Below are 27,053 nucleotides of genomic sequence, written 5' to 3'. Positions count from 1 at the left end.
TAACCATATGTCAAGGCTGCTTCCCCACTTTGAACTTTAGGGTACAAATGTGGGGGCCTGCATGAAAACTTCTAAGCTTAACTACCAGCTTAGATCTGGTCCGCTGCCACCATCCCAAAGCTAATTCCCTTCCCTGGGTAGCCTTGAGAGACTCTCCACCAATTCCCTGGTGAATACAGATCCAAACCCCTTGGATCTTAAAACAAGGAGAAATTAACCACCCCCCTCCTTTCTCCCACCAACTCCTGGTGGATCAAGATCCAACCCAATCAGGTTCTTAAAAAGAAGGCTTTTAATTAAAGAAAAAGGTAAAAATCTTCTCTGTAAAATCAGGATGGGAAAATAACTTTACAGGGTAATCAAACTTAAAGAGCTCAGAGGACCCCCCTCTAGCCTTAGGTTCAAAGTACAGCAATCAGAGATAAACACTCTAGCAAAAGGTACATTTACAAGTTGAGAAAACGAAGATAAACTAACATGCCTTGCCTGACTGTTTACTTACAAGTTTGAAATGTGAGAGACTTGTTCAGAAAGATTTGGAGAACCTGGATTGATGTCTGGTCCCTCTCAATCCCAAGAGTGAACAACTTCCCAAACAAAGAGCACAAACAAAAGCCTTTCCCCCTCCCCCCAAGATTTGAAAGTATCTTGTCCCCTTATTGGTCCTTTGGGTCAGGTGTCAGCCAGGTTACCTGAGCTTCTTAATCCTTTACAGGGAAAAGGATTTTGGAGTCTCTGGCCAGGAGGGATTTTATAGTACTGTACACAGGAGAGCTGTTATCCTTCCCTTTATAGTTATGACACCAGAAAAGGAGTGAAGTTCTAGAGCAGCCTTCCAATGGAAGCAGTGTGGGGGGAAAGCTAACTAGCTCCAAGACTGAGCTTAAGTTTATGGAGAAGATGGTATGATAGGACTGCCTACAGTGGCATGTGGCCCATCGGTGACTGCCAGTAGCAAAAACCTCCAACACCTGGAGATGGCACAGTAGATGGGGAGGGCTTTGAGTTACTGCAGATAATACTTTCGCAGATATCTGCCTGGTGGGTGTTGCCCACATGCTCAGAGTCTAACTGATTGCCATATTTGGGGTCAGGAAGGAATTTTCCCTTGGCTCAGATTGGCAAAGACCCCTGGGTTTTTTTACCTTCCTCTGCAGCATGGGGCACAAGTCACTGGCAGGTTTAAACGGTGAAATCTCTGTAACTTGAAATCTTTTAATCATGATCTGAGGACTTCAGTAACTCAGCCAGAGGTTAGGGGTCTATTTCAGGAGTGGTTGGGTGAGGTTCTGTGGCCTGCGGTGTGCAGGAGGTCAGACTAGATTATCATGATTGTCCCTTCTAACCTTAAAGTCTATAAATATATATATAAAAGCAGATAGCCTCATTGCCAAAATTATCAGTCAAAATGGAGCATATATAATCTTCTCTCATGGTCCACAAATGAGTTTCTGACTTTCTCCTTTATGTGATAACACCAAAAGACTGCATTTGAATTTCTTTGCGGTGGGGTGGGGTGGGGAATATCTATGCCTTATTGGAGTTGTTGACTAAAGCATTTCCCTTCAGGACCACTCTAAACCAGGATGATTTGGAAAATCAAGAGCCAACTATACTAACTAAATATACTACAGGATATTAGTTGAAACTTTGCAGTTAACCAGAAATGACTCCAATAGTAATCCCTGTTTTCCAGAATATGATTAATCCAGTTGTTTTTGGTCAGAGAAATCATTTAGAGAGAGTGCAGCCAAAATAAAACAGATTTTACAAGTACTTCAACATGGATTATAATTAAAAATAAGACTAGTTTTCTGAAGATCTGTCTTTAGCAATAACCAGTTGTGCCCAGGGTCCCAGTGGGGGCTAGCTGAGGTCTCTCAATTAGGGTGAACTGCAAAGAATGGGGCAGATAATCCCTCAATTTGGTGGATATTAGATTTACCAAACCAGCAGAAAAAAGCTTCTTTATTACCTCATTGGTTGCCCAGAAGCCAACAACACAGTTCCCTTGAATTAACCCTGACTCGGGACTCCATCCAGGTACCCAAGACAAATATGATGAAGATTTCTGAAAATCTTATTTCATCATATAAAAGAAAAGGTTCTACCAATCCCAAAAGATCGGACACATTACCTCCTAGGTTCTTACCCAAATACACGCCTACGCCAATTATTATTAACTAAACTAAAATTTATTTAAAAAGAAAAGAGAGAGAGTATGGTTAAAAGATCAATATACATACAGACATGAGTTCAATTTTTGAGGCTCAGATTCACAGCAGAGATGGTGAGCTTTGTAGTTGCAAAGAGTTTCTTTAGAATTTAGTACATAGGTTATAATCCAATATACAATATCACCTTCAGGGAGTACTGGCATAACTGGAATCTCAATCTGGCAACTCAAACTTCCCCTGATTAAGTTTAAGCAGATCTGAGATACAAAGGATTGGGACCCAAACATCTTTTATACAATTTCAAGTCTTCTTTGATAGGTTGGAGTCCCTTGGGAACAATAGGTAATTAGGGTGATTTTGAAGAAGGTCCATCACTGGTACTTAGCTATACGAATTAACATAAGGCAATTGCCTGTTTCTTCACCATTCAAAGATGGTTTGCTGTACATTTCAAAGAGATGGATACAGCGATATCACATGTTTATAATACATTTAAATGCTAGGAATTAACAGAATACAGCGTAGAGAGGGACTGTTGATTACATTGTTGACCACTACCCATATATATATATATACACAAAAACACAAACATTATCTCCCCATATGTCTTTAAGGGTTGAATTTGAGTAATTTATTTTGCAGGATGCTTAACCCTTTCTGGCTATGCATCACACCAGCATAACAGGATCAGGCAGACTAAGTGGCACCTCTTCTCATCCTCAGTTTTTGGGCAGTGCCTCTCTTCAGTAAGAAACCAGATCATAGATTCCCCTCTGAAACCTTAAAGGGGTCCTGCGAGTTCACTGCCTTAATGGAAATTGCACTTGTTTGTTCTAGAGATGAACTCAGTATGATAGATACATTTGAATAAAGAAAAACATGTTTTAAGTTATTCACTTATTCTGTACTAGAACAAATAAGAAAAAAAAACACCTTGAGAAGCAAAGTCAATTTTTGCCTATTTCTAGTAAATGTTTAACTTCTCCTTCAAAAATATTTATCCTTTCCATGCAAACTCACTGCCCCATCAAGGTTTCTGCTTCCAGACCAACAGTGATTTCGTATCTAATATATTATTAGCATTTTTGCAACTTTGGGAAAATTCCAAAAGATCCCAGGAGTAGGAGCTTACTCATTGCTAAAAGCATGATTGCTCTGGTTCTGCCTTCTACTCTCCACAAAGACAGTGTACTAAAGTAGCTTTGGAAGACATAGATGCTAGGAGACAATAAATGATCAGGTCAGGCAAAATATTTTTTAAATGTACTAATCACATCATCTGCACACAAACATCAGTTATAACAACACGCAAATTAAAATATAACTGATTTCACAAACTTATTTTGAAAGTAAAATGGCAAAGCCACATGGATATGCTTTCTAATATTTCCAAAAAGTCACCAGATTTGGGATCTGGCAGCTCAGCAAGGGAAGTAATTTGAAGAATCAAAGCCCTAAATAATTTCAACAATTCTCTCCCTGCAAACCCCTAAGAGGTCAAATAATCTGAGGAATACTGGCAAGAGAGCTGTCGTGATGAAGCACAAGGAGAGAGAAGAGCTCTGGAAAGTTAGGGTTGATGGGATGGTACAGGTAAGGGAAAAGTTGTGGAAGTATGAAACCCAGTGCTTGAGGATGCCAAACACCACAGACAGAGCCAAATATTACAGGGGCCTCAACCCAGCTGCTAATTCTGTAGGTACATTTTTACATCCTCAGTTAATTGTCAGCACAAATAGTACTGTTTTAGATGACAGTCTACCTGATTTGCCTGCAAAATCAGGGATCTAAATGTTAGCATTTCCACCTACAAGCCTTCACCTGCAGATAATGACATGCATAAAATTAGAAGTAATTTTAAAAATAATCAGGCACAAAATGCTTTTTTTTTTTTTTTTTTTTTTTTTTTTTTTTAAAGCTATGGAACTAATGTACTGTAGGATCCTTTGAGGAGCATTTCAGTTTTTGCCTAATTTCAGTTATCTTATTTAGCTTTTCATTCAGGTTTTTGTGCTTTCCGTGTAAATTTGCTGAGGTTCCTCTATTCCACATATCATTTAGGATGTTCTAATAATTAATATCAAAGTGGAGTCAAAATGAAATAGAAACTGCTCAAAAATGATTTATTTGATTGCATTAGCCTGTTCTTTTTCACAAAATGTACTTTTAATTTTTTTATTTTTTTTATTTTTACAAATTTGTTCATTATTAATTGTTCAGTAAATAGTTTTCAAGAACTTACTTGAGCTATGGATTATCTGTGAATAGTTCAGGCTGCCTATTCAGTTCTGTTTCTGGTTGAAGTGAATTTCATTTCTAAATTAAATAAATCTCAGCTGTGGATCCAAACTTGCTGTCACATGAACAAAACTGTACTGTTTACTGTATTTGCTGAAAAGCAAACAATACAGAAGAGTGAACAGACTGAATCAAAACCAATTTTTAATTCAGCAACAGTTCATGTACAAGCTTTATGCAATTCAACCAGCTATATTTACAATACATTGTACTTGAATATTGACCTTCATTTAAACCTCTATTGTGATATATATGTTGGGCCAAATCCAGTCCTGGCATAGACAGGTGCATTTCCACTGCAGTCAGTTTGGCCCATTATGTGTTTGAAATTAGTTTTTCAGTGAGTACTCCCATTGACAAACTCTCTCTGCCGTTCCAAAAATATAAACTAAAAATAAAAATAAAAATATGTTTTGATGAAACTTGAGGGTTCTTTTTTCCCCTGCTTGATTATTAAGAATTTGCCATTTTCCCCATATTTTGTTGAAATTTTGTCAAATAATTCTGTTCACCATATTTATATATTGTGGACATGCAACTGTTATTTAGGAGATTATCTGAGTTAAGATTTACTAAGCAAAAGCTATTTATGACTATAGTTCAGTTTCAATAATATATTTTCCCCATTCCAATTCTGAAGTCTTTCACTTTAACTTGCAACGAAAGTTTCTTGGTATTCAGTCTTCCCTGTTTTGAGAAGAATTTTAGTTCCTTAGAGGATACTTGCCATTTTTATTGTTACCTACAGTCTTGAACACTTCAATGTATGTGTAGTAGCTTACTGAAAAACAGCACATTATGCCACAAAATGTCACTGTTTTACTTATTGTATGTTGTATTAAAGCAGTTGCCATTAAAAAGTCTACATTTGCTAACAGTTATCACACATTGCTATCTGAAATACTAGTTATTTCCTAAAAATAGAGACTAGTGTGAATTAACTACTGCCAAATGTGGACATTTTAGAAAGTAGGATAATGTAATTGTTTAAATATCATTTTAACATCAAAATATATTTTCTGTTCATCTATGTCACCCATGCATCTAGAAATGACATTATGGTTTATCCTATCTGCAGACTTACTGGCTCTAGTGTTCCTGATCTTATTGTGAGCATGAGCAACCAGATGTGGCTACATTTGCAATCTGATGACAGCATTGGCTCACCTGGATTCAAAGCTGTCTATCAAGGTATGAACCAAATTAACTTAACTCATTTACATTCATAATCTAGAATCCTTTGATACACAACAAAACATATATGTACTTAAAATGGGTTTTGTGTAATAAGGCAGCCTGTCAGCGCTAGACCAATGGACTAATAGCTAGTGCAGGTGTGGCTCCAGCCTCTTCCTGGTAGAGGGGCTGAAGTGGGCCAGACACTAAATTGGAGGGTTGTGTCCCCCACCCGCCCCGCCCATGCCACAAGACCCTGCCCTCTCCATGCCCCACCCCCGGCTAGATCAGAGGCTGAAAGCCGTAGTCGGGCAGTGCAGGGCACTGGCTGCTTGTAGCTGGTAAGAGCTGCCTGGGTTGGGGACTGCAGATCCTACACCTGCCCTGGGGAGTGTGCCCCAGCAGGCAGGGACACAGGCCGGGGGCTGCTCTCAGGAACCCTAGCCTCCTGCCTGGGCTGACTTCCCAACTGCTGCTCGAGCTGATCTGCCTTCAGAGATGGGCAGCTGAAGAGTGGCAGCTGCTACAGGGGGGCTAAGGCAAATTTTGGGGTCACAATAGCCCCCCAAGGCAGCACTGCCCCATATCTAGTGCTAAGCAATGCCTCACTGGAAATGTTGGTTCGGAATGGCTGAGAATGGGGTTGTTATAAAAGTGAAAGCCAAAACTTTCATACTTGTGTGGCTTAAAAGTGAATGGAAGCTGTAGATCTACATCACTTTTGAAAATCAGGGCACCTTTATTTAGGTTCTGAAGTACAGAATTAATTGCTTAACTTTAGATACCTAAGTTCGCAAATCTTGGTTAGTATTATCAACCTTCAAAAGAGTTGGGATGGGTAAAGCATTCATATTGTTTTCATACACCATAGAGGCTCTTTTCAGATTTAACAAAAGATATACAGTACCTGCCATATAAGCCACAGAATGAATGTATTTATTGTGGCTGTCAGTAATAGAAGGGCCAGCATATATAGGGGGAATATATGGTCCAGAATAAAGAAGTCGTGGAAATTCTTAAGCCCTGTACTTAGCTAAATTTATTCTGCTACTATGATAAGCAGCTAAGTGCCTGTAATGAGGTGCACTCAACCCTCGTGAGTGCCCCCTGGGCCAATTGCGTGTGCCTGCGCTCGCACTCTCTCTCCCTCTCTCTGATTGTCCAAGCTGTGGGATAGAGCAGTGCCCCAGGACTCCCTTCCTGGAGACAATGTCTTTGCCCTCTTGGGCTTCCTGGCTTCATAATTATAGTTCATTTCCCCCTCTGAGGTGCTTTAATGTCCAGACCACTTCCCCCCAGTGGCTAATCGGGGGTGGGGAGGGAACTGGGCCCGCCTGCTACTCCAGGTCCCAGCCCAGGGATCCTGCAGAGAGCAGCCATCTGCTGTGTCCCTTTAACTATGTTGCACAGCTTCTCTAATTCCCTGGGCCACTTCTGCGTGGCCTCATGCCATCTTCACCCTTACTGCAGGGCCATTTCCTAATGGAGTCCAAGCAACCAGCTCAGGGCTCCTTCTGGTAGCGCTGCCCTGTCTGGGGTTCTGTAGCTCTGTCAGCCAGCCACACACCATCCACCCTCCTACATCTCCAGCAAGGAACTGAACTGAACTCTACTTATACTAGGCTGCTGGACCCCGATTGGCTGTGTCCCACACAGCCACTTTAGACAGCTTGGAGGACCTCTCTACTACCTTTTTTTTTTTGGGGGGGGGGGGGGGGGGGTGGAGGGGGTTGGGTTGTTGCAGGGCCATGAGGCCTCCAGCAGAGAGCCTCAAAGGGTCTGGTATATCTCGTCACAGGGCCTCTGTAACATAAGCCTTTATAACTATCTGTTTATGGACTTCAGTAATAGCAGACTATGAGGCTTCTTATATATCGATTTGGTTGTTACACTCTGGCCTTAACTATATAACCTGGTATTAATATACAACAGGTATTATTTCAGATTAAACACCTTTTTATGATAACTGCAGCTCAAATTTTGCAGTTTATAACAGATCTTAAAAAATGGTATAATACCTGATTTATTCCTGTTAGTTTAGTTTACCTTAAGGACAAGAGATAGTTACTGGTATCGTTAGTGATTTCTTTAAGAGGAGCATTCTCAGTATGTCAAGCAAATTGTTCCTATCTAATAGTTATTTTGTCAAAGTTACTTTTAAGAACGTTTCAAGCTCTTATCCCAGCCTGCCTTTAGCTATTTAAAAAGAATTACTGGGCAGTAGTTATTTCTTCTTCAAGCTGTATACTACCACTAAAGGTATGTGATGCTCTGGTGCCACATAGCCTTGGGAACTTTTTGGAAACCAGTGCATATTGGGACTACATAACTGACCTATCAAGACACCAGAACTTTTGGATCCAAGTTTACAAGAGGTCATGTGGCCTCCAACAGGGTCCTGATCCTGTGCAGAATCAGAGTAGGCCTTCATCTCTTTTGAAGTCTCCTGAGAAGCTGAAGGCTCTTTGCAGGATATAATTTATCTGGTCCTGGAATTTCTCTAGCACTGTGGAAGTCGGGTCCATTATCTGAGTCTGTTGGTGTTAGGGCAACCTTCTTGCTGAGAGGGTCCTGTGGCACCTTTAAGACTAACAGAAGTATTGGGAGCATAAGCTTTCGTGGGTAAGAACCTCACTTCTTCAGACTTGCATCTGAAGAAGTGAGGTTCTTACCCACGAAAGCTTATGCTCCCAATACTTCTGTTAGTCTTAAAGGTGCCACAGGACCCTCTGTTGCTTTTTACAGATTCAGACTAACACGGCTACCCCTCTGATTCTTGCTGAAAGTTTTTAATGGTGCCTTGTCCTGCCTGGAACCAACACTAATGTGTCTGGCATATTTCCCTCTGTGCCAGAGGCAGCCTTGATACTTCATCTCTGCACTAACCTCTCCTGACTCCTTTTAGATTACCCCCATTTTAATCCATGAATGAGGTGACAATATTGGCAGGAACTTCCACCTGAGAAGCCTGTTACTTTTCATCTTTCGAAGGGGTCTAGAAGGGGTCGTCTTCTTTCTTTACCACTGTTTGTGAAACCACTCCCTTCTCTTCACCATTGGTCAGCATACATGACAACTTGTCTGAAATTGGATGGTGATAAAGCAGGGGCTGATGTCAATTCATCTGCTACAGTGCAAAAAGTTTAATGTTTTCTGCTTCTCTTAATCACACCATCATGCCTGCATCAGTGTCATCATCTGACAATTACAGACCATTTCTGAAATAGTCAATGTGGATAGCTGATAAACACAGTTCAAGAAGAGACTCACTGTTTCTTTGGAGATCAAAGAAAAGGGGAAGATATCAATGAAGAGCTGCTGCATGCTGTTAGAGATCATAGAATCATAGCAGAATAGTGTTGGAAGAGACCTCAGGAGGTCATCTAGTCCAACCCCCTGCTCAAACCAGGACCAAACCCAACTAAATCATTCTAGCCAGGGCTTTGTCAAGCCATGCCTTAAAAACCTCTAAGGATGGAGATTCCACCACCTCCCTAGGTAACCCATTCCAGTGTGTCACCACCCACCTAGTGAAATAGCTTTTTCTAATATCAAACCACTGCAACTTGAGACCATTGGTCCTTGTTCTGTCATCTGCCACCACTGAGAATAGCCTAGCTCCATCCTCTTTGGAACCCTCCTTCAGGAAGTTGAAGGCTTCTATCAAATCCCCCCTCACTCTTCTCTTCTGCAGACTAAATAACCCCAGTTCTCTCTGCCTCTCCTTATAAGTCATATGCCCCAATCCCCTAATAATTTCCGTTGCCCTTCGCTGGACTCTCTCCAATGTGTCCACTTCCTTTCTGTAGTGGAGGGCCAAAAACTGAATGCAGTACTCCAGATGTGGCCTCACCAGTGCCAAATAGAGGGGATAATCACTTCCCTCGATCTGCTGGCAATGCTCCTACTAATGCTCCCTCTGCTGTCTTCTCCTCTGTTTACAGCTCACTCGGTTCACAACTGACTGCTTTTTTTATAAGGCTGCTGGCTCGAAGCAGTTGCCCCAGCTCAAAGCCTTCCCTCCTATCAACCTGTAGCTCCTCTCAGATGGTTCCCAGGCAAATTCCATATGTTGGCTTCTCCTCTGTTCACAGAGATACCACACCTAACCCAGAATCTGCATCTACTATCACCCGGGCAACTAATCACTTGGATCAGATGCAACAGCAGAGTTCAGTTCTTCTTTACACATTTGACTTTTTCTTCTCCACTCTCACTGGCTAGTGACAAATCTAAGGTCTCCATGGTTGGTCACTTTTCTCTATCTAACAAGGGCTTTCAACAGAAAAATGTACTTCTCAGATACAGTGAATATTCTTGTTTATTATCTATAAGCAAAATAAGATGGTGGATAGCATCCTTTCTGAAGGCCACATAATTTTTAAATGTATATTGTATGGTACGTCAGATATGTCTGCATGAACTGTGGGGTATGGCCTGTCTGTAGTGATTTAAAGCAAAATGCAAATATACCTTTGATGTTGAGGGCTTTTAAAAAAATAGATAGATAGATAGCAAGACTGATTAGCATCTGCAGAAGATGGAGGAAGAGACCAAGTTTACTGCTCTGATGTTGGGGTTGACCCAAACTAGCTAAAGAGAAGGAACCATGCTTCATCAATTTGCAGCAGCTTCTCTGTTTCTTTTAATCTACTACTACTACTACAGAAGGCTCAACTGTATCGGCAACAAAATAGGAAATTTAAGGGGAGACATTTTAAACTGAGATTTGCTTAAAGGGTTGTTTAGCTGTGCATTAAAATTGTGCACCTAATTAGCTCAGAGCTTTCCTGAAGACATAGTCCTGACCTCTCTTTCACTTACGTCCATTTCTTCACATTCCTTTGCACACCATTTGGTCTCTTTCCCTGTGGCATTAAGTAGAATTATTACAGATTCTTGGGTATTGAAGATAATACAATGTGAATACATGGTCCAGTTTTACTCACAAAGGAAATAACAACTCTGCTCAAAAATGGATTTCCTTCTGGCCTGGGAATCTATGACTCCGTTAAGGTTAGAAGTCCTGGGACATAGAAAAGGACTTTTGTTAATACTTTCTCATCCACCGAAAAAGATGATTTTGTCCCATCAAGAACATGAAAAAATTTAAATTCCACATTCTGATTTTATATCCCCTTTCTTTCCGTGTGAGATTGGTTCCAGGTTCCTGACCTAGAGAGGTGTATTTTTACTGTATCTGTCCATCTTATCAAAGATCTCTTTATTTCTTTGTGGGTTACAGCCACTGCTACTATACAGGGCTGTTCTTTGGCTTTACTGCAGCAGCAAAGTTGTACCCCCTGGATGTGGTAATAGTGGCTGTATTGTTCAGACATCTGGAAATACACTGTAATATTGATAATGTTATCCCTAGACCTTCTGACTCAAGATGTCTTGCTCTACATTGTAATCCTGCGTTATTCTGCCTTGGTCCTCAGCATGGGATGTTAACAATATCTTGATTTAATGTGCCCTGTGGCGATTCAGTTTATATTGTTGCAATCCATGGAAATTCTAATTTGAACTGATTCCTAGAAACGTAAAAGTCTTCTTTGATGGCATCATATAACCTGTTTTTCTTGTCTACTCCAATGTCATCAATTTTGGATTGTTTACAGGAAGTCTTTCAGCTTCTCTTTGTCATTGATCAAAGATACCTATTTGCCATCTCTTGATGATAAGTGTAAAATCTTCAACCATGACACTCTCAGAACAGTCTTCAAAGATTCTGTTTAACATCTTTCCACCAGTCAAAGAACCTGTTCCAGCACAGAATCTCATTTCATTGGTGACAAAGTTAATTGATTGCCCACTTTGAGCCTTTAGGGGACTTCCCTTTACTTTGCTGGTCACCAAAGACAGCCTTTTTGATCACAGTTACCTCTGAGAGAAAGGAGAAATGCAGACTTTGATGGCTCATCTTCCCATCACTATGTTCCAGAGGGACAAAGTTGTCTGCATCCTTATTTGAAATTTTTACCCAAAACAGTGCCTGAGTTTTATTTAAATCAGACCATGAATCTTCAGGTTTTCTTTCCAAAGCCTTAAGAGCTCCTAGATTAATCTTGGTTCCTTAATCTAGAAATGTAAGACGAATTCCAGTTCTATTTGGCTAAAACTAAGGTATTTAGGAAGTCTCTTGGATAATTTGTAGTTTATAGAGAGAAAGGGAAAGGGTAATGTCATTTGTGCCCCAATCCTTTCTGAGTGGATTAGATTATTTAAAATACCAATATATGATGAATTTTTCATTCATTCTGCTAGGCCTAGGGTGCTGCTCAGGCTTGCCTTCACAACATTTTCATATTAGAAATATATAGTACTGCTACATGCAATCTTATTCACCCCCCTATCTCCATTTGGCATCCAGGGACAATGCTAGCTTTGAGAAGGCAGTTCTGTTTAATTAGTACTTTCCAGCCCACCTTGGTTCTACTCCTAACTAAACTTCCGCAAATGTTTGTTTATGCAAATATATATACACAGAAAAAAAATATATTAGACACCAATAATTGGCTCTTCAAGAGAGTTGCCTCTACGTATTTCTGCTACCTGCCCACATTTCCCTTTTATTCAGTTATACTCTCCTAGGATTCTGGGGCTTAATGGGTAGAACTGATGTGATAGAGCACAACTCAGCCCTGTATACTCTCCGGTCCAAACATCTGGTGTCTTATGCAGTTACAAAAGGCATTGCTTTTCTAAAAGGTTTCTTAAGTTCAACTATGTTACAGGGCAGCTTCTCACACATGTGAATATGTAGTGGCATTGCTCGTCAAAGAACTATAGTTGCTGGTAACTCTTTTAAACACACAGGAATGATGTAGGTCCCATACCATAACATCTGATGTAACCTGTGGAATAGAAGATAGTACAGGCAACACTGAAATTGGAGTTGGCATGCTCACTCAGAAGGGCTGGTGGAAGCTTTGTTTATTATAAAAAGGATTAATATATAGCTGTATTTATATTACTTTTCAGTAGCATAATCAAGTGGCATGATTAGAAGGACAAAAAATACAAAATTCTTGTTTATGAAATAAGTGAAATGTGTATCAGACTGATAAAAAACATCCATCATATAGGGTACTTTGTTTTAGAGGTAATGTGAAAATGCTGATATGGGAAAAAAATGCTTGGGGCGGGGGAAAGTGGTCTTATATTTCAAGACTTATAAAAGAAGGCTTGTAAATAACTGTCATAGTTTCAATTGTTCTCATTCCTACTAAATTCCCACAAGGAGAAATTGTTACTGAATTTTGATTTTTCTTTTTGTTTTATTTAATTGTGCAATATTTAAATAAAATAGTATATTCCCTGTGGTTGCATTCCTAGGAACATATTTAATAGAATTTGAAAAATGGAGAGGATTGATATGTGGAAGCTAATTCTAGAAATGGCTGTTAGCATGAAAGTAATTTCCCACATTGATTTCCAAATTTTACGTATTAAAAAGACATAAAAGTTGTGCAGACGCTGCACAAGATTCCATATGTAAAGATTGATATGACTATGCAGAAACCTTAAAGTAAGTCAGATGTGCTTTTCTTTGAGAAAATGCAAAAAGCTAATGTTTAGTTCTTTACACATTCAGTATGCTTGTCAACAAAGGTCCAGAATACAAATACTATTTCTTTAAACAGATACCCGCTGTATATTTTTGGGTACCTTTTCAGGTAACCTTACATTTGAGACATTTTCTCAACAAATTAAATTTCTGCTAACCTTCTCCTTTTCAATGGCTTGCGTTTCATTTGAGATAATATGGAGAAATTGGGCTCTGGTTAGAGCTGGGGGGAGCTGTGTATAAAAGTGGAAAGAATCACTTTTTGGATACAATAGCATTATTTTATTACTTTATTGTTGTTAATTGCTTTCAATATATTATGTTATAATTATTTTTGGCAGCTTTATTTTCTTAAAAATTATCAGGAACTGAGTGCTTCCCCTTATGGTTTAGCTAGTGTCTTATTCTTATGTTAAACACAATACTGCTTTATTTTGAAAATGATATTGTAAGGGTAATCTTCAGTATCTACTTTCAACCTCATAGGAAGAGAGCTCTTTGTTCTGGTTGTCTATGGCTTGTTGTTTAAGAGTCCTTCTAGAACTAAAAAAATACAAATCAAACCCAAACCCCAAAAGGTCTAAATTTATCAAATCTTTGGTTAAAAAATACTATTTGATCAGTGCTAATAAAGAATTCTTTTTTTTAAAGAGGATTTCAAAATGTCTAAGAATGAAGTTTAAAAAAAAAAAAGCCTGTCCCTGTAAGCTGAACAGTTGATGAAGCCTGTGCATCACCCAATCACAAATATTCTTGGCTATGTTTTTTAGTAAGTTGTATTCATTATAGAAGAATAAGGTTGTATCTTGGGTTACTGCCCCTAAACTGTGTAATTTTTGTATCTGAAAGTCTTTCCTTTCCCTAGAGTCTGTCCCTGAATGGCCTCACAGACAAGAGAATGGTTCAGAATCTTTCTGACCAGATCCTGAGTTACAATTCAGAGGGCAAAGACTTAAATATACTCTGTTATTCTAGAAATACATCATGATACAGTACTGAGTTTTACAGAAAATATCTAAAAGTCTGGCTTAAAATCCTTGTTGTGTTGTACTCAATGGCAAAACTCTCTCTGACTTCCACAAAAAAGGACCAGGATTTCACCCCACAGACTGCTATAAGTAAAAAAAAACAAAAACAAAAAACTAGTAGGTTTTGTGGCTAAAGCAGATGCCTTTTTCTGTGTTGCAGGGTGATAGTCATCAATAATATTTTCTATTTGTAACAGCCATGAATTTATGATAAAACCTTGGAGTAACTTTTCATAATATGATATTATCAAAATGATACGAATAAAGATCCCACCACTGCAAGGTACTGAATGTCTCAATTTCCTCTGAAGTTCCGTTGTCTTCAAACGCAGTTGAGTATTCTTAGCATCTCACAAAAGTCATAGGAAATATCACTATATACAGAAAAGTAGTATGTTTTTTGGAATTTAGTATGGCATTTTATCGGGAAATAATTTGGAGACATTTTTAATACAAACCACCCCCGAAAATAACAGTCTAAAATCCATCCACTTCTTAGAAGAATCCTTTTGAGCTGTTCAATTTAAATTCATCACACTCATTGACTCACAATATCATTTGAAAAAAATGTACTTTATGTTTTACCATAGCTGTTTAACTTTTAGCAGAGGGTAAACTAAAGGAATTTTTCCTTTTGATCTTCTGCTGTGTAGTAAAAACAGGACCTTGTGTCAGACACACTAAAGAATTTGTTGAGTAAAATGCTATAGGTTTTGAATACATGTCCACAGTGTTATAGGATGTCCTTACTCAGGGCCATCCCTAAAGGGTTGTGGGGCCCGGAGCATAGGCACCAAGTTTCTAATCTGCCGGGGGGTGCTCCCCCAAGCTCTGCCCAGGCCCCACCCCCCCTCCACCCCTTTCCCCAAGGCCCCACCCCCGCCCTGCTTCTTCCCACCCCACCCCCACCCCGCTTCTTCCCACCCACACCCTGCTTTTTCCCTGCCCAGTTCTGCCCCCTCCCTTGAGCATGCTGCACCCTCGCTCTTCCCCCTCCTCCCCCTGCGCCTCCTGAAACTGCAAAATATCTGATCTGTGGCAGGCAGTAGATGCTGAGAGGGAGGGAGAGGTGCTGATCGCCGGGGCCCGCTGGCGGGCAGGAGGCACTGGGGGAAGGGGGAGGTTCTGGTAGGGGGGCTCCTCCTTGTCTCACCTCCCCACCTCACCTCCCCACCTGCCTTCTCATGATAAAGCTAGGGGGGCCCCAAAGCACGGAGCCCAGGGCGGTCGCCCCGATTTGCCATACCCAAGGGACGGCACTGTCTTTACTGGAGCACCCTCTTCCATCAATCATTTAGCCTCAATTTCCAAGATGTTCTTCCGCAGCTCTGCCCACCTTCCAACACCTTCTGAGTTGCAGAGACATAGCTCTCAGGCTTTCCTTTACAGTTCTATCCCTTCTAGGACACTCAAAGTCCAAAAAAAGTATGAAGCAACATAAACTCTTCACATTCCTCTGGGATATCTGCAGGTACCAGTCTGGCCCTGGTCCTGGTTCTGGCCAGCCTTCTCTCCCACAGTGAGAGCTCCACATCTGCTCTATCTGCTTCTTCCAGCTGAACAGGGCTTTTCTCATTAAGCCTCTCCCTGGAACCACTTCCTGCTGCAGGTCTCTTAATTTGAGCTAATTGGCCTTCAGTAGCCCATTAATCCCTTTCTGTCTTCTGAGTTCCATATACACAGGTTCTTTTCCTACAGACAGAGAAAGTATACTATATTGAACTTTTAGCTTAGAATGAGCAGGAATTAATTTTTACTATTCTGCAGCAAAGACAGTATATGAATAATTTTGAGTGATATGCTGGAAAAGCTGCCAAAAGAATAATTCAATAGAATAGAGTTCAGTAACAATATTATATTTAAACTATACAGTGCCAAAGCCACTGGAAACAAGGAGACAGGATGACAGATGTTAATTAGCCTTCTTACTAAGAATATTGTGAGAGAGAAGGAAAAAAGAAGGGTCTTGCAAGTCCATTTTATATTATGCACCAAAACATTAAAATAACATTGTGGGTGCAAAGTCAAGCACTCAAAGGTCACTGCAGTCAATTTATATGTTCTACACACAACAAAAAGAACCTTAAAAACTTTATTTAAACTGAAAAGTAATAACATTCTAGAATTTAGAGAGCCCGTTCAGTCCCCTTTTGTGCATGCAGTATTTAAATACATGATCGGTCCTTCCTGCCTCCCTCCTTCTCCCCCTCCAGATCTCTGCCTCATTCAGCATGCAGGATGGACAAAGCTTAGGGAATGAGGCAGTTGTTCAATATTTTTATCCTCCTCATTCAATGTATGGTCTTTGCCTTATTTGCTGCACATAATCTTTCATTGAATGTGGGGTCTTTTCGAAAGCATTCATCACCATAGTGGCTTTGGATATGTCTACACAGCAAAGAAAAACCTGCAACTGAGCCATGTCAGCCAACTCGGGCTTGCTGGGCTTGGGCTGAGGTCCATTTCATTGCTGTATTGACTTCTGGGCTCAGGCTAGAGCCCGAGCTCTAGGACCCTGAAGCGTGGGAGGGTCCCAGAGCTCAGGCTCCAGCCCAATCCCAGAAATCTACACAGCAATGAAACAGTCCGGCAGCGCAAGTCCGCCAAGTTTAAGTTGGCTGGCACAGGCCAGCTGTGGGTTTTTCTTCACTGTGTAGACATATCCTTTGTGTCTCACAATGTTAATGAATCTTTTCCCCTGTGAGACAAAAGATTATTATTCTCCCCATTTTACAGATAGGGAAACTAGGACAAAGATAGATCCTGAGCACATGTTTTCTCAGTGTGAAAGTCAGGATTACAACTCAAGAGCAACTTGTTCCAACCCTGCACTCATTGTTCCAGTTCACATTCCCATACTGCCAGAGACAACAAGCATCCATAGTTTCCATTGGCTTCAGTTGCACTTATGAGCAGAGCTGGGTGAAGATTTTTTACCTATTTGAATTTTCACCAAAAATTGCATTTTTCAGGCCTGGAACTATTCATCGAATTTGATTGGGGGAAAGGGGGGGGGGTGGACGACCTTTGAAAACATAAACATGTTTTGTTGATTCAAAATGGTGCTTCAGTTTCAAATTCGGACAATTAAAAAAAGCACGTGCGTGCACGCATACACACACACGTGCGCACGGAAGAACACCCATAACAGCCAAATTGACCTGAAAAACATCAAGGAAAAAGAGTTTTTAGTTGACTCTAAATAATATTTTCAAGTTTGCAAAAATTTCTTTCAGGTCAGACTGAATCAGATTTTTTTTTTTTTTTTTTAAATTTCTGTTTGGCTTCTGAACCAAAAATCCATCCTCTTCTCAGCTCTAGTTGTGAGTGAGTGCTCTGCACTACTACAAATCAGGCTGCTGGTGTCTCAAATTGGGCAGTCAGAAAATGAGGAACACACCGTGGGGACTACTTGTCAACATTTTGGTTTAAGCAGCTTTCTCTATCACATTGAAAGACTGTGGCCATGTTAGGGATACAATTGAGTTCTTTTTTTTGTTCAATTACCTTAAGCATAAGGCTGTGATTTCTCTTCCTGCAGTTCCCTTCAGTTATTCGCTCACTATCTTGCCTTGTTCTATTGTTTTATTTATTTTAACAAAACTTAAAACAACTGGAGTATATCTTGCGGGAAATATAAAATCCCCAGTCTCTTAGTGGCCTGGAAGTACAAATGGGCCATCTCACAGCAGTTCTGATTCTACCACAGGCCTGAACTGAACCAATGGTCTGTGATTTCACAAAGCCTAGGTATTCTTTCGCTTGACCTTTTAGGTATCCATTTGTGATAGAATTAGTTTAGTTCTGTGATAGTAATAGTACATAATAACAAATCCAATTATATAAATACAGATATAATTCTTTTGATTTTCTATCAATAGAAATGACTAACATTTCTAGAGTTTTCAAGAAGAGTATTTAATCAATCAAGCAAGGAGTCTCAAATGCCAGGTCTACAGCGTTAATGCAGTGTTGATGCTTGGTTGAATCTTAAAGCTTCAAGCTTTTCATTATGACACTGAATGGAAGCAGAGATGCCTTTACATCTGAGACTGGCAATGGATCACATTAAAATATGAATATGTTTGTCAATAAATAACTAATATTAGTGGTCATCTTATGTATATGTTACAATACTGAATGTAAACTAAATATTTTCCAGGTTATATATATTTTTTTACAAACAGAAAGGTAGTTTGAATACAATTCTCACAGTTATCCAAGCCCCACCACAGTTGATTTAACTCTTTGCCACCAGTTTGCTATATTAGAAAACCTACACCTTTACAAATTAATTAAATTAGGCCTTTGGCTTGGATGATATTGCTCTCTGTAAACTTGCAAATGAAGTCACTTGCATGGTAGGAAATGAGTGAACACTGTATAGTCTTTGAAAGAAATATATCAGGATTCAATCAAAACAAGCTGTGCTCTGGAAGATGCTTCTAAATTAGACCAAAGCTTCTTTCTTTCTTTCTTTCTTTCTTTCTTTCTTTCTTTCTTTCTTTCTTTCTTTCTTTCTTTCTTTCTTTCTCCCTGTTCACATATATTCAGTTATCTCTTGACCTTTCCTCCTTTAGGCCCTGATTCAGAAAAGCACTTAAGCATACACAACTTCAAGCACATGTTAAATCCCATTGATTTCAATGAGACTTAAATATGTATTTAAGTGCATTGGTAAATTAGGAATTTTTAATTTGCAATGTGCATTTTAGCCATTAGTTACAACTACCGGTAGTCAGACTTTTACTTTGGCAATAATCAGTTCTTCACATAGTTTTGTTACCATCGGGAAATTGAATTTCACTATGATCAGGGCCGGCTTTTTTGCCGCCCCAAGCAAAAAAAAATCGGGGCGGCTGGAGCGGCAAAGCAAAAAAAAAAACAACCTGCGGCATGGCCGGAGCGGCAAAGCAGGGAAAAAAAAAACCTGTGGGGCGGCCAGAGCCAGGGTGCAGGGGGACTTCCTGTGCTGCAGACATGCTAGCAGGGGGGAGGGGGTGGGAGCGTGAGGAGAGAGAGAAGGGGGGCGGCCAGGGCTTCAGCTGGGTGCTCACCACATGGTCCCGACCGCCACGCCACCTGCCTGGAGGGCTCTGTGCTGGTCCGGTCAGCGGGGAGGGAAGGACGCGGGCTGCCCTGCTGGGCTTGCTACAGCTGGGCTTGCTACAGACCTGGCAACGGCTGGGGCAGACAGAGCGCGCAGCCTGCTCCCAGCAGGGCGCTCGCCTCCTCCGTGCTGCCACCCCCTACAGGGCAGCCGGATCGGCGAACCAACCAAACAAAAAAAAACAAAAGAAGTGGCCGTGCCGTCCTACGATTGGGCGGAATGCCACCCCGTAGAATCTGCCGCCCCAAGCATGAGATTGCTTGGCTGGTGCCTGAAGCCAGCCCTGACTATGATGTTATGTAAATCAACGGGTGCATAGTTCCATACAATGCAAGTTAGTTGCATGGGTGGAGAAATGGCAGTCAGTTCTTTTTCCCAGTACAAAGCATTTTGAATCACTTCCCACTATGGCAAACTGTTACCAATAAAAATGATATGAAGCAGTTCTTGCTGCATTCTAGCATGAGCTGATTTTCTAAAATATAATGGCAGCTGTTCAGCCAAGTCCTACAGTAAGTTTTTAAATATGTGGAATATTTATAACGTGCGGTACAGCATTATTCAAGTTTCCTGTATGGAAAAAGATGATTTTAGAATGGGTAAGTTACCAGTCTGGGAGCAATGGGTTCTAACACCAATGTGATAGATTGCTAATAATTACTAGAAAAATCCAATTTATAATTCAGTAGCAGTGAAATCCTCATCACTAACTTTACATAAAACAGGATTTGTACAGGTGAAATATACAGGGTTTGGGTTGGAGGATGGAACCCACTTCCCAACCTGTAAATTACCCAAACAGCCTCTGTACAGCTGTTACTATCTATTGCTCCCAGGTGAAATTCATTAAAAAACAGCAAAGGAATCTCGAGACTATTTGGATATAAAGTGTGTTGGAAATGTATTTTGATACAATATGTTCTTTAGATGTTTTATGTTTAGTGCAGTAATGTACCTCTAATGCCCTTTTATTACTATTTATTAATTAAAATTAATATTGTAGTAGCACTTCCTGAAGGCCTCAGCAAAGTTGGGACCCCACTGTGATGGGCACTATACTAAAAAATAAGTAAATTACAGTCACTGTCCCAAACAACTTAGTCTAACAGATATTCCATTCAATTATAATAACGTTTAATATATTGACTTGTTAAAACACTTGCTGAAAACATCTTGGATTCTTTTGTAGGAGTAATTGAAAATGCTAATCCATTGGGGAATATATTTTGTGGGGAAAAAAATGATGTGGGATGTTGGTTTGTTTTTTATGGCTTGGACTAGGTCCCTTTCTGCTAAAGACAAAATAGAAGAGGGAAATAGAGCAATAATTAGAGAAGTGATTGTGATAGAAAAATAGGAACTTGGGTACCATGGTGGTAGACATGGAATAAGAACCTACAGTGGTAAATAGAGAGAAACATATTGATCAAGAGGGGCTTATTATAAAAGAGAACAGAAAACTGTTTGGACACAGAAGAAAATGGGTCTTTCTCCCTGTCTGTTTTAAACCAAGGTTGAACTGAGAATAAAAATCAGTAATGCTATTCCTGCAAACCAAGCTCTGCCCACTTGATTCATCAAAATGCGGTCTTTCGGTTTGAGTGTCGAATTGGACCACATTTTCCACATAAGTCTTATCTCCTTTATAGATAGCTTTGACCTTAGAAGCACTTGAAACAATGAGCTGCATGGCTTCTTCACCAATGAAAAAAGTTACTCAGTCATCTCTGACTTTGTATGAGGCTTTCTAATTTTCATATTACTTTTGGACACAAAGAAAGCCAAGAAATGTAAAATTTGTGGTGTGCAAAGGCCATTTTTTTGTTCAAATGCTATTTACATGTGTATCCTTTTGTATCTACATATGTACTGTATATATGCTATAGCTGTTAATTTATAAGCAAATCATATGTTTAATATTTCAAAGGATTATTTTTTTGTTGCCTTCAACTGATCTATTTGTCAGGTTGTAAGGGGAGGGCTGCATTTAAATCATTAGCTGTGGTGTTTCTTGTTGACTAAAGTTCCTTCCCCTCACTTCTGAACCAGCAAGGATGGAAGGTAGTATTTCCTCGGAGTGTATAGACACTTATATTCATTGATCCCCTTATCAAAGATACAGTAGGTATCAAATCCTTGTGCGTTGTTTTTTTTGCTAAAAGGCTGCCACTGTTGTTTTGAAAATAAACTAAACCTTCAGCATATTTTATTGCTTTCCTGTTAAGTAAAGAAAAGTAACCTTGTAATTCCCAGTGCAGTATGATTGCAAGAACAAGAATGTCTCATCTTCTGGTGGATTCTTTTGGTCTTGCAGCTACAATGATCTGGCACATACATTCTTTGTTCTTAGATCTTTTTATTTTCCTTAAGGTCACAACTGTTTTCTATCCCTCAAGTCAAATTTATTTATTGGTTTCTAAATCAATCTTCAATCCATTTCTACTTTATTATTACCTTAAAACTATTTTGCTATTATCCGTAATATTTTTTTAATTAAAATATGTTTTCTGAGTGAAGATTTCTTTGTTTTCCCCTAATTTTTGTTGTCCGACAAGGATATTCAGGGGAAGCAGTACTTTTGTTTCTTTTATATACACCAGTCTCCATAGAAACTTCATGCAATCCAAGTTGCAGGATATAAGGTTGCTAAATTCAGCCCCAAAACTTTCTTTCTAGGTGCTTCTCAGTGTTTGTTCAGGCTGTGCCTGGTGCTTTCTTGCTGCCTTCTCTCAGAAACGCAGATGTGCATACTTCCACCAAATAATTCCCAGCAAAAACACTCTGCTTACATAGTTCTAATTCCTGCAAGGACTCATGTGTGCCCATAGTTTGATTTGAGAATCCTATTGTTTCTTACATTTATCCCAAATGAAGAGTGGCTGTTACATTCACCAGTTTCAATGACATTTTGCCTACAACAATATGAATATCATAGTTCTTATAAATGAAAATATGTAATTATAAATAAATCCAACTGCTCTGTAGTTATGAAGTATGATGGCTGAGTGTTAAAGGCACTTCACTACAATCCTGAAGATTGAGTGTGAGTCTTGCTTAATCCCACATTGAAAGTTCACTTAGTTGCTAGATGGGTATCTGATCCATTGGGTTAGGTCAGTCAAAGGTGGTCAGATGTGAGGCTGGCTACATCACTCCCTTGTTTGCTGTTGGCTATGAAACTGATGTGCATTAACTACATTAGCCCAAAGAGTGATTGGCTTATCAGAACTTTGACTTGCTTCATAGTTTAAGCTTTCTATAAAGGATGTACAGTGTATTTTAGAATCACAAAGGGATGGTTTATAGCCCTGAAATAGTTTGTGCATTATATACTGGTGTTAATGTGATACACTAACATATGGAGGGAAATTATACATTTATTCTTTTAGATATGGAATGCTTGTGCCATTTTGGAGATTTTTTTTCATATTCATTATCCATGTATATAGATCAACAGTGATAGTTTTGTAAATATATATATATAAATATATTGTATCAACATGTTAACATTATTTTTGCATTAAATTTAATTTCATGCACAGAGGATTCACTAAAGATGTGTATTAATTACACCTCTTGCTCCACTGAATCTCTGTGAGTCTGAGTGAGATTCATCCCCCACTGAAAGGTAGCCAACCAGCCTCAACCACTTTTAGGCCAATAGGAATTTTAATAACTTTGGGCCAATGCTACTTCCTCCCCTGGCAGTATTTCTGTCACTGGGATCTGTACTAACATTTATGCCAAAAGAAGCTACAGTTAACATGGAGTGAATCTAACCCACAGAATCCAAATTACCTCCCTTGCAGTTGCAGGCTTTGACAAATCCAGGTAAAGTTATGGTTTACTGTACTTCACAAATTTGCCAATATATGTTGCAGAAACAATGCTTTACATCACCTATTAAGTTTTGTGAGTTGAGACCCACAATAATGGGGCTAGTCTGACATTTTGAAACATCCTCCATCATTTATAATGCTTATCTTGCCTTCTGTAAATGATGGTATAAAATGAAAATGCATCATAGCAAGTGATTAACAAGATTTTATGAGTTTTTCCCTTGAACAATATTATGATAAATTCCCACAATAGCATTTGATTTTTTTGACAGTCTTCTGGTTTTTTTTTCCACTAGAAGGATCAAGCAAGGAAAATTAGTTTGCCCTTCAGTCTTTGAAGTCTTTTGATGCATGACACCTGCATTCTGGTGATAAAAATCAAGCACTACACTTTAAATGAGCAATAAGTCAGCCTTTCATACTGCCTCCCCAGTTGTGCCTTTTACATTAAGTTTCATTTTCCGATCCATGTTATTTTAAGTAGCCATCCTTTCTGTAAGAGGCAGTGAATGATTTGACTAAATGAGATGGTGACTGATACACCTCTGAATGTTCTCTGGCATAGACATTCTCTTTAAATATACCCCTTTGAACAACTGCATGAATGATATGTAGACAATAATAAGCTGACATCATTTGAAGTCAATAGACTTCTAAAGAATCTATTATTTTGAACACCTTACTTGGTATTTCATTTGCCAGAGTAAGGGAAAATGTAGTAGTATTGCCACAGAGTAAGAAATAATATCAAAAGAAAACAATTTCCTCACATGAATATTAATTCAAAATTGAAAATTGTGGAAACAAATCCATTCCTCAGAGTCAAAGCCCTTTGTGTCTAAGATGGCCATGATCAGATATTGGTCTGTGTTAAATCAGAAACCTAGTTTGCAAGGCTTTCTGCAATTCTAGTTACCTAAATTAAGCTACTTTGATGGAACATATCAGTAGCATTGCTGTCACCTCACAATGAAACAACTTTAATGCATTTTAGCACTTGTTAATTTAACATATGTTAACACTGAAATCTCAGAAGTCACTTAGTGTTTTATAGTAGACACACTGTTAACACTGTCACACTCTGATTATTTTAAGTAGAAAGCACTGTATGAAAATTTGTGTTAGGTTGCAGCAAAAAACACTAAAAGAAAGGCTTTCTTTGAAACACATTTGAAACGAAACATTACTTACTGTTTTCGAGCCACAGCAATACCTAGGCCTAGTGGAATCAGTTAAGGAGTTAGTATGGCTTAGAAGTTGTTTTTTTATGACTAAGAGGTGGGTAATGGGAGTGGGGAATCCTATATTGTGTAATCTGTAAAACTGTAATTACACAGGATTCAGAGAATTCAGGCTGAATACTATGGTAACCCACAAAGATTTGCCCTAGACTAGAATTCACAATTGAGTTAACTAACTTGATTGGCAATCATTTAGGTCAAGTTAACACAGGTCTAGGAACACCAGTGTAGAGCTGTCCTTTGTGAGTCTGTTTCCCCCCTATCTTTCTGCTTATACCACTAGCAGAATGAGAGGCCCACATCAGTGCTCCGTTTGTGCCGCAGTTGGAGATAGAGATTTGCAATCTGAAACTGCCAAATATTATGCACAGAGCTACTGATCTGCTGGAATGGGCTAGTGTGCGTCATCAAAAGCACAATACTCCATTGTAAGTAATTTTCAGACCGTTAAATAAAGGGCTTTCAAAGCAGGACAAGGACCACAGTTATTGAAAATGTATCATAATGATGTTATATTCTTACCATGTTACAATTATAATGTTTATTATAATCTTTACCAAGATAGACTGGAGTGAGGAGATGGACGGACAATACCATGGATTATTTGATAAAATTAATATACCCATAGTTTATGCCATTTTTGGGTAGAAATTGGCATACAAGCTTACTTTATAAATCCAACAATAATTAAATATACATGACTATAGCAAACTAAGGGATTATATTTGATTTTGTATTTGAATGAAAGTTGATCCAAAACATAATTTAGACAAAAAGTTGAGCAAAAGCCCTGTTCCTCCTCTGAGCCCTCTTTAACCCTTGCATTAGACAATTTTACATCCAAAAATGTATGTGTGTATCTATATACACATACAAATACATATAATTGTGCTTCACACACAGATTGATGGGATGTAAGAGCTACTTCTATTTCCTTATACAAGAAGTACAGTTTTACACCACTAAATTTTGCTCTTTTCTTTCAAGTCCTATTCTTAACTCTGCTCTTGTCTCCAATGCAGTTTGGTATGTATCTTTTCTGTATACCATGGGTCCTTCTTCATGTACTAATCTGGAAAATTAACCACCTGATTTTCCATACATTCAAAATGATTTGTGTATTCTCTCCTCATCATGTTCCCTGATATTTTTTGTGGTATGATTTTTTTTGATAACTGAACTTCTATTCACACCAGAACAGTATTAATTTAACAAACTTTCCTGTTTCTGTAGTATTATCTTTCATAGTATTAGAATAACTACTGCCAAATATTTTTTTGAAATTTTAGAATAATTTGTTTCAATTACATTTAATATTTTATCTGTCAGACACAGAGAAATAGATAAATATCCATTCAGATTCAATACAAACTCTCAAAATTAATGCTATTTTGATCAAAATCAATGGCAAACTCCAAGAGAGCAAGAGTGACCCTTGTTGTCCATATTGTTCAACAAACCTCTTACATTGACTTTTTTTAAAAGAAAAACATTTTAAATAAATCCTTCATAGCCAAGAGGTTAACTACAATGTTAACTTTGGTAAAGATGCATTCTGTAGTAATATACTTCCTTCTCCGCTGCAAACACTTGAGTATCATAAGGTGCAGTTAAAAGCCATAATTAATGTGCCACTCATTTGCTAGTCTTTCTGATAAAACAATTCTCTTTCAAGAAGGGATCAGTTTTCAATTGAACATCATCATAAAAATGACAGAAAAAGATGGTTTTACAAGGCTTCGTTGAGCTTTATTACTGTTTTATTAGAATTCAAATGCAGATTGCTGTGGCTGCAGTTTTGGAGAATTAATAACCATAAATAAGATAAGCATCAGTACTCTCTGATAGTTTAAATTAGATACAACTAACTGTACTTATGAAAAGAGAGCTTTTTTTTCCTAGCAAAACTCCTCAAAATTTCACTGCTGTTCAGTTTTGTTAAACATACTATGAATTAAACCTACAGCTTGCTATTATATCGCTGATTACTTCTATTAGATGCTAAAAAGGTGTTGTTTGTGGTGGTGGTTTTACTGTTTTATTTGTGTTTCCCTACCCAAACCTGTGCTGGATTCTGAAATGTTAATGGTCCACTCCTACCTAGAATGGTCCTTTACAGTATGTGCTAACTACTTATGCTAAACAATCTGTTCCACCTTGCATTTTGCTGTGATGCTGGGAGTCCCTTTCCCAGATCAGAAGAAGAGTTCTGTGTGGCTTGAGAGCTTGTGTCTCTCAGCAACAGAAGTTGGTTCAATAAAAGATATTACCTCACCCATGGGTGGCACAAGCACTCCTCCCCCCGCACCCCCACCCCGCACACACCCCGGTTCAGAGAGGCTAGCCCCCTACCCTGCCCCTTCCTCCCGAAGCCCTACTTCCACTCCGCCCCTTCAACACCATCCATCCAGCCCACTGGGAGCTGCCCTGAGCCTTGGCCACCCAGAGGAGTTCTAAGCCCTGCTGTGGACAGGCCCCAGGGCTGCAGCGGGGAGCATTAGCGGAGGTTTGGGGCTTAGCCTCCCACAGTGTTCATTACCCGCTGCCCATTATCTCACCCACCTTCTCTCTAATATCCTGGAACTGACATGGCTATAAGTACACTGCCTACATT

At 39.2% G+C, this 27,053-nt stretch overlaps 1 protein-coding gene across 5 annotated transcripts in view; it reads left to right on the top strand.

The window, feature by feature from the left end:
• The window catches only part of CSMD1 (CUB and Sushi multiple domains 1), a 1,932,406-nt gene that overhangs the window by 1,373,263 nt on the left and 532,090 nt on the right, over nucleotides 1-27,053 (top strand). For all 5 annotated transcript variants that reach the window (XM_008163737.4, XM_005289701.5, XM_065587776.1 and 2 more), the window contains one exon: nucleotides 5,554-5,666. In XM_008163737.4, the coding sequence (XP_008161959.2) occupies nucleotides 5,554-5,666 (113 nt within the window). The remainder of the gene's footprint in view (nucleotides 1-5,553; nucleotides 5,667-27,053) is intronic.

Source organism: Chrysemys picta, chromosome 3, assembly GCF_011386835.1.
Source record: "Chrysemys picta bellii isolate R12L10 chromosome 3, ASM1138683v2, whole genome shotgun sequence".
In the NCBI taxonomy this organism is placed as follows: domain Eukaryota; kingdom Metazoa; phylum Chordata; order Testudines; family Emydidae; genus Chrysemys; species Chrysemys picta.
This window is presented reverse-complemented; position numbering and strand designations above follow the sequence as displayed.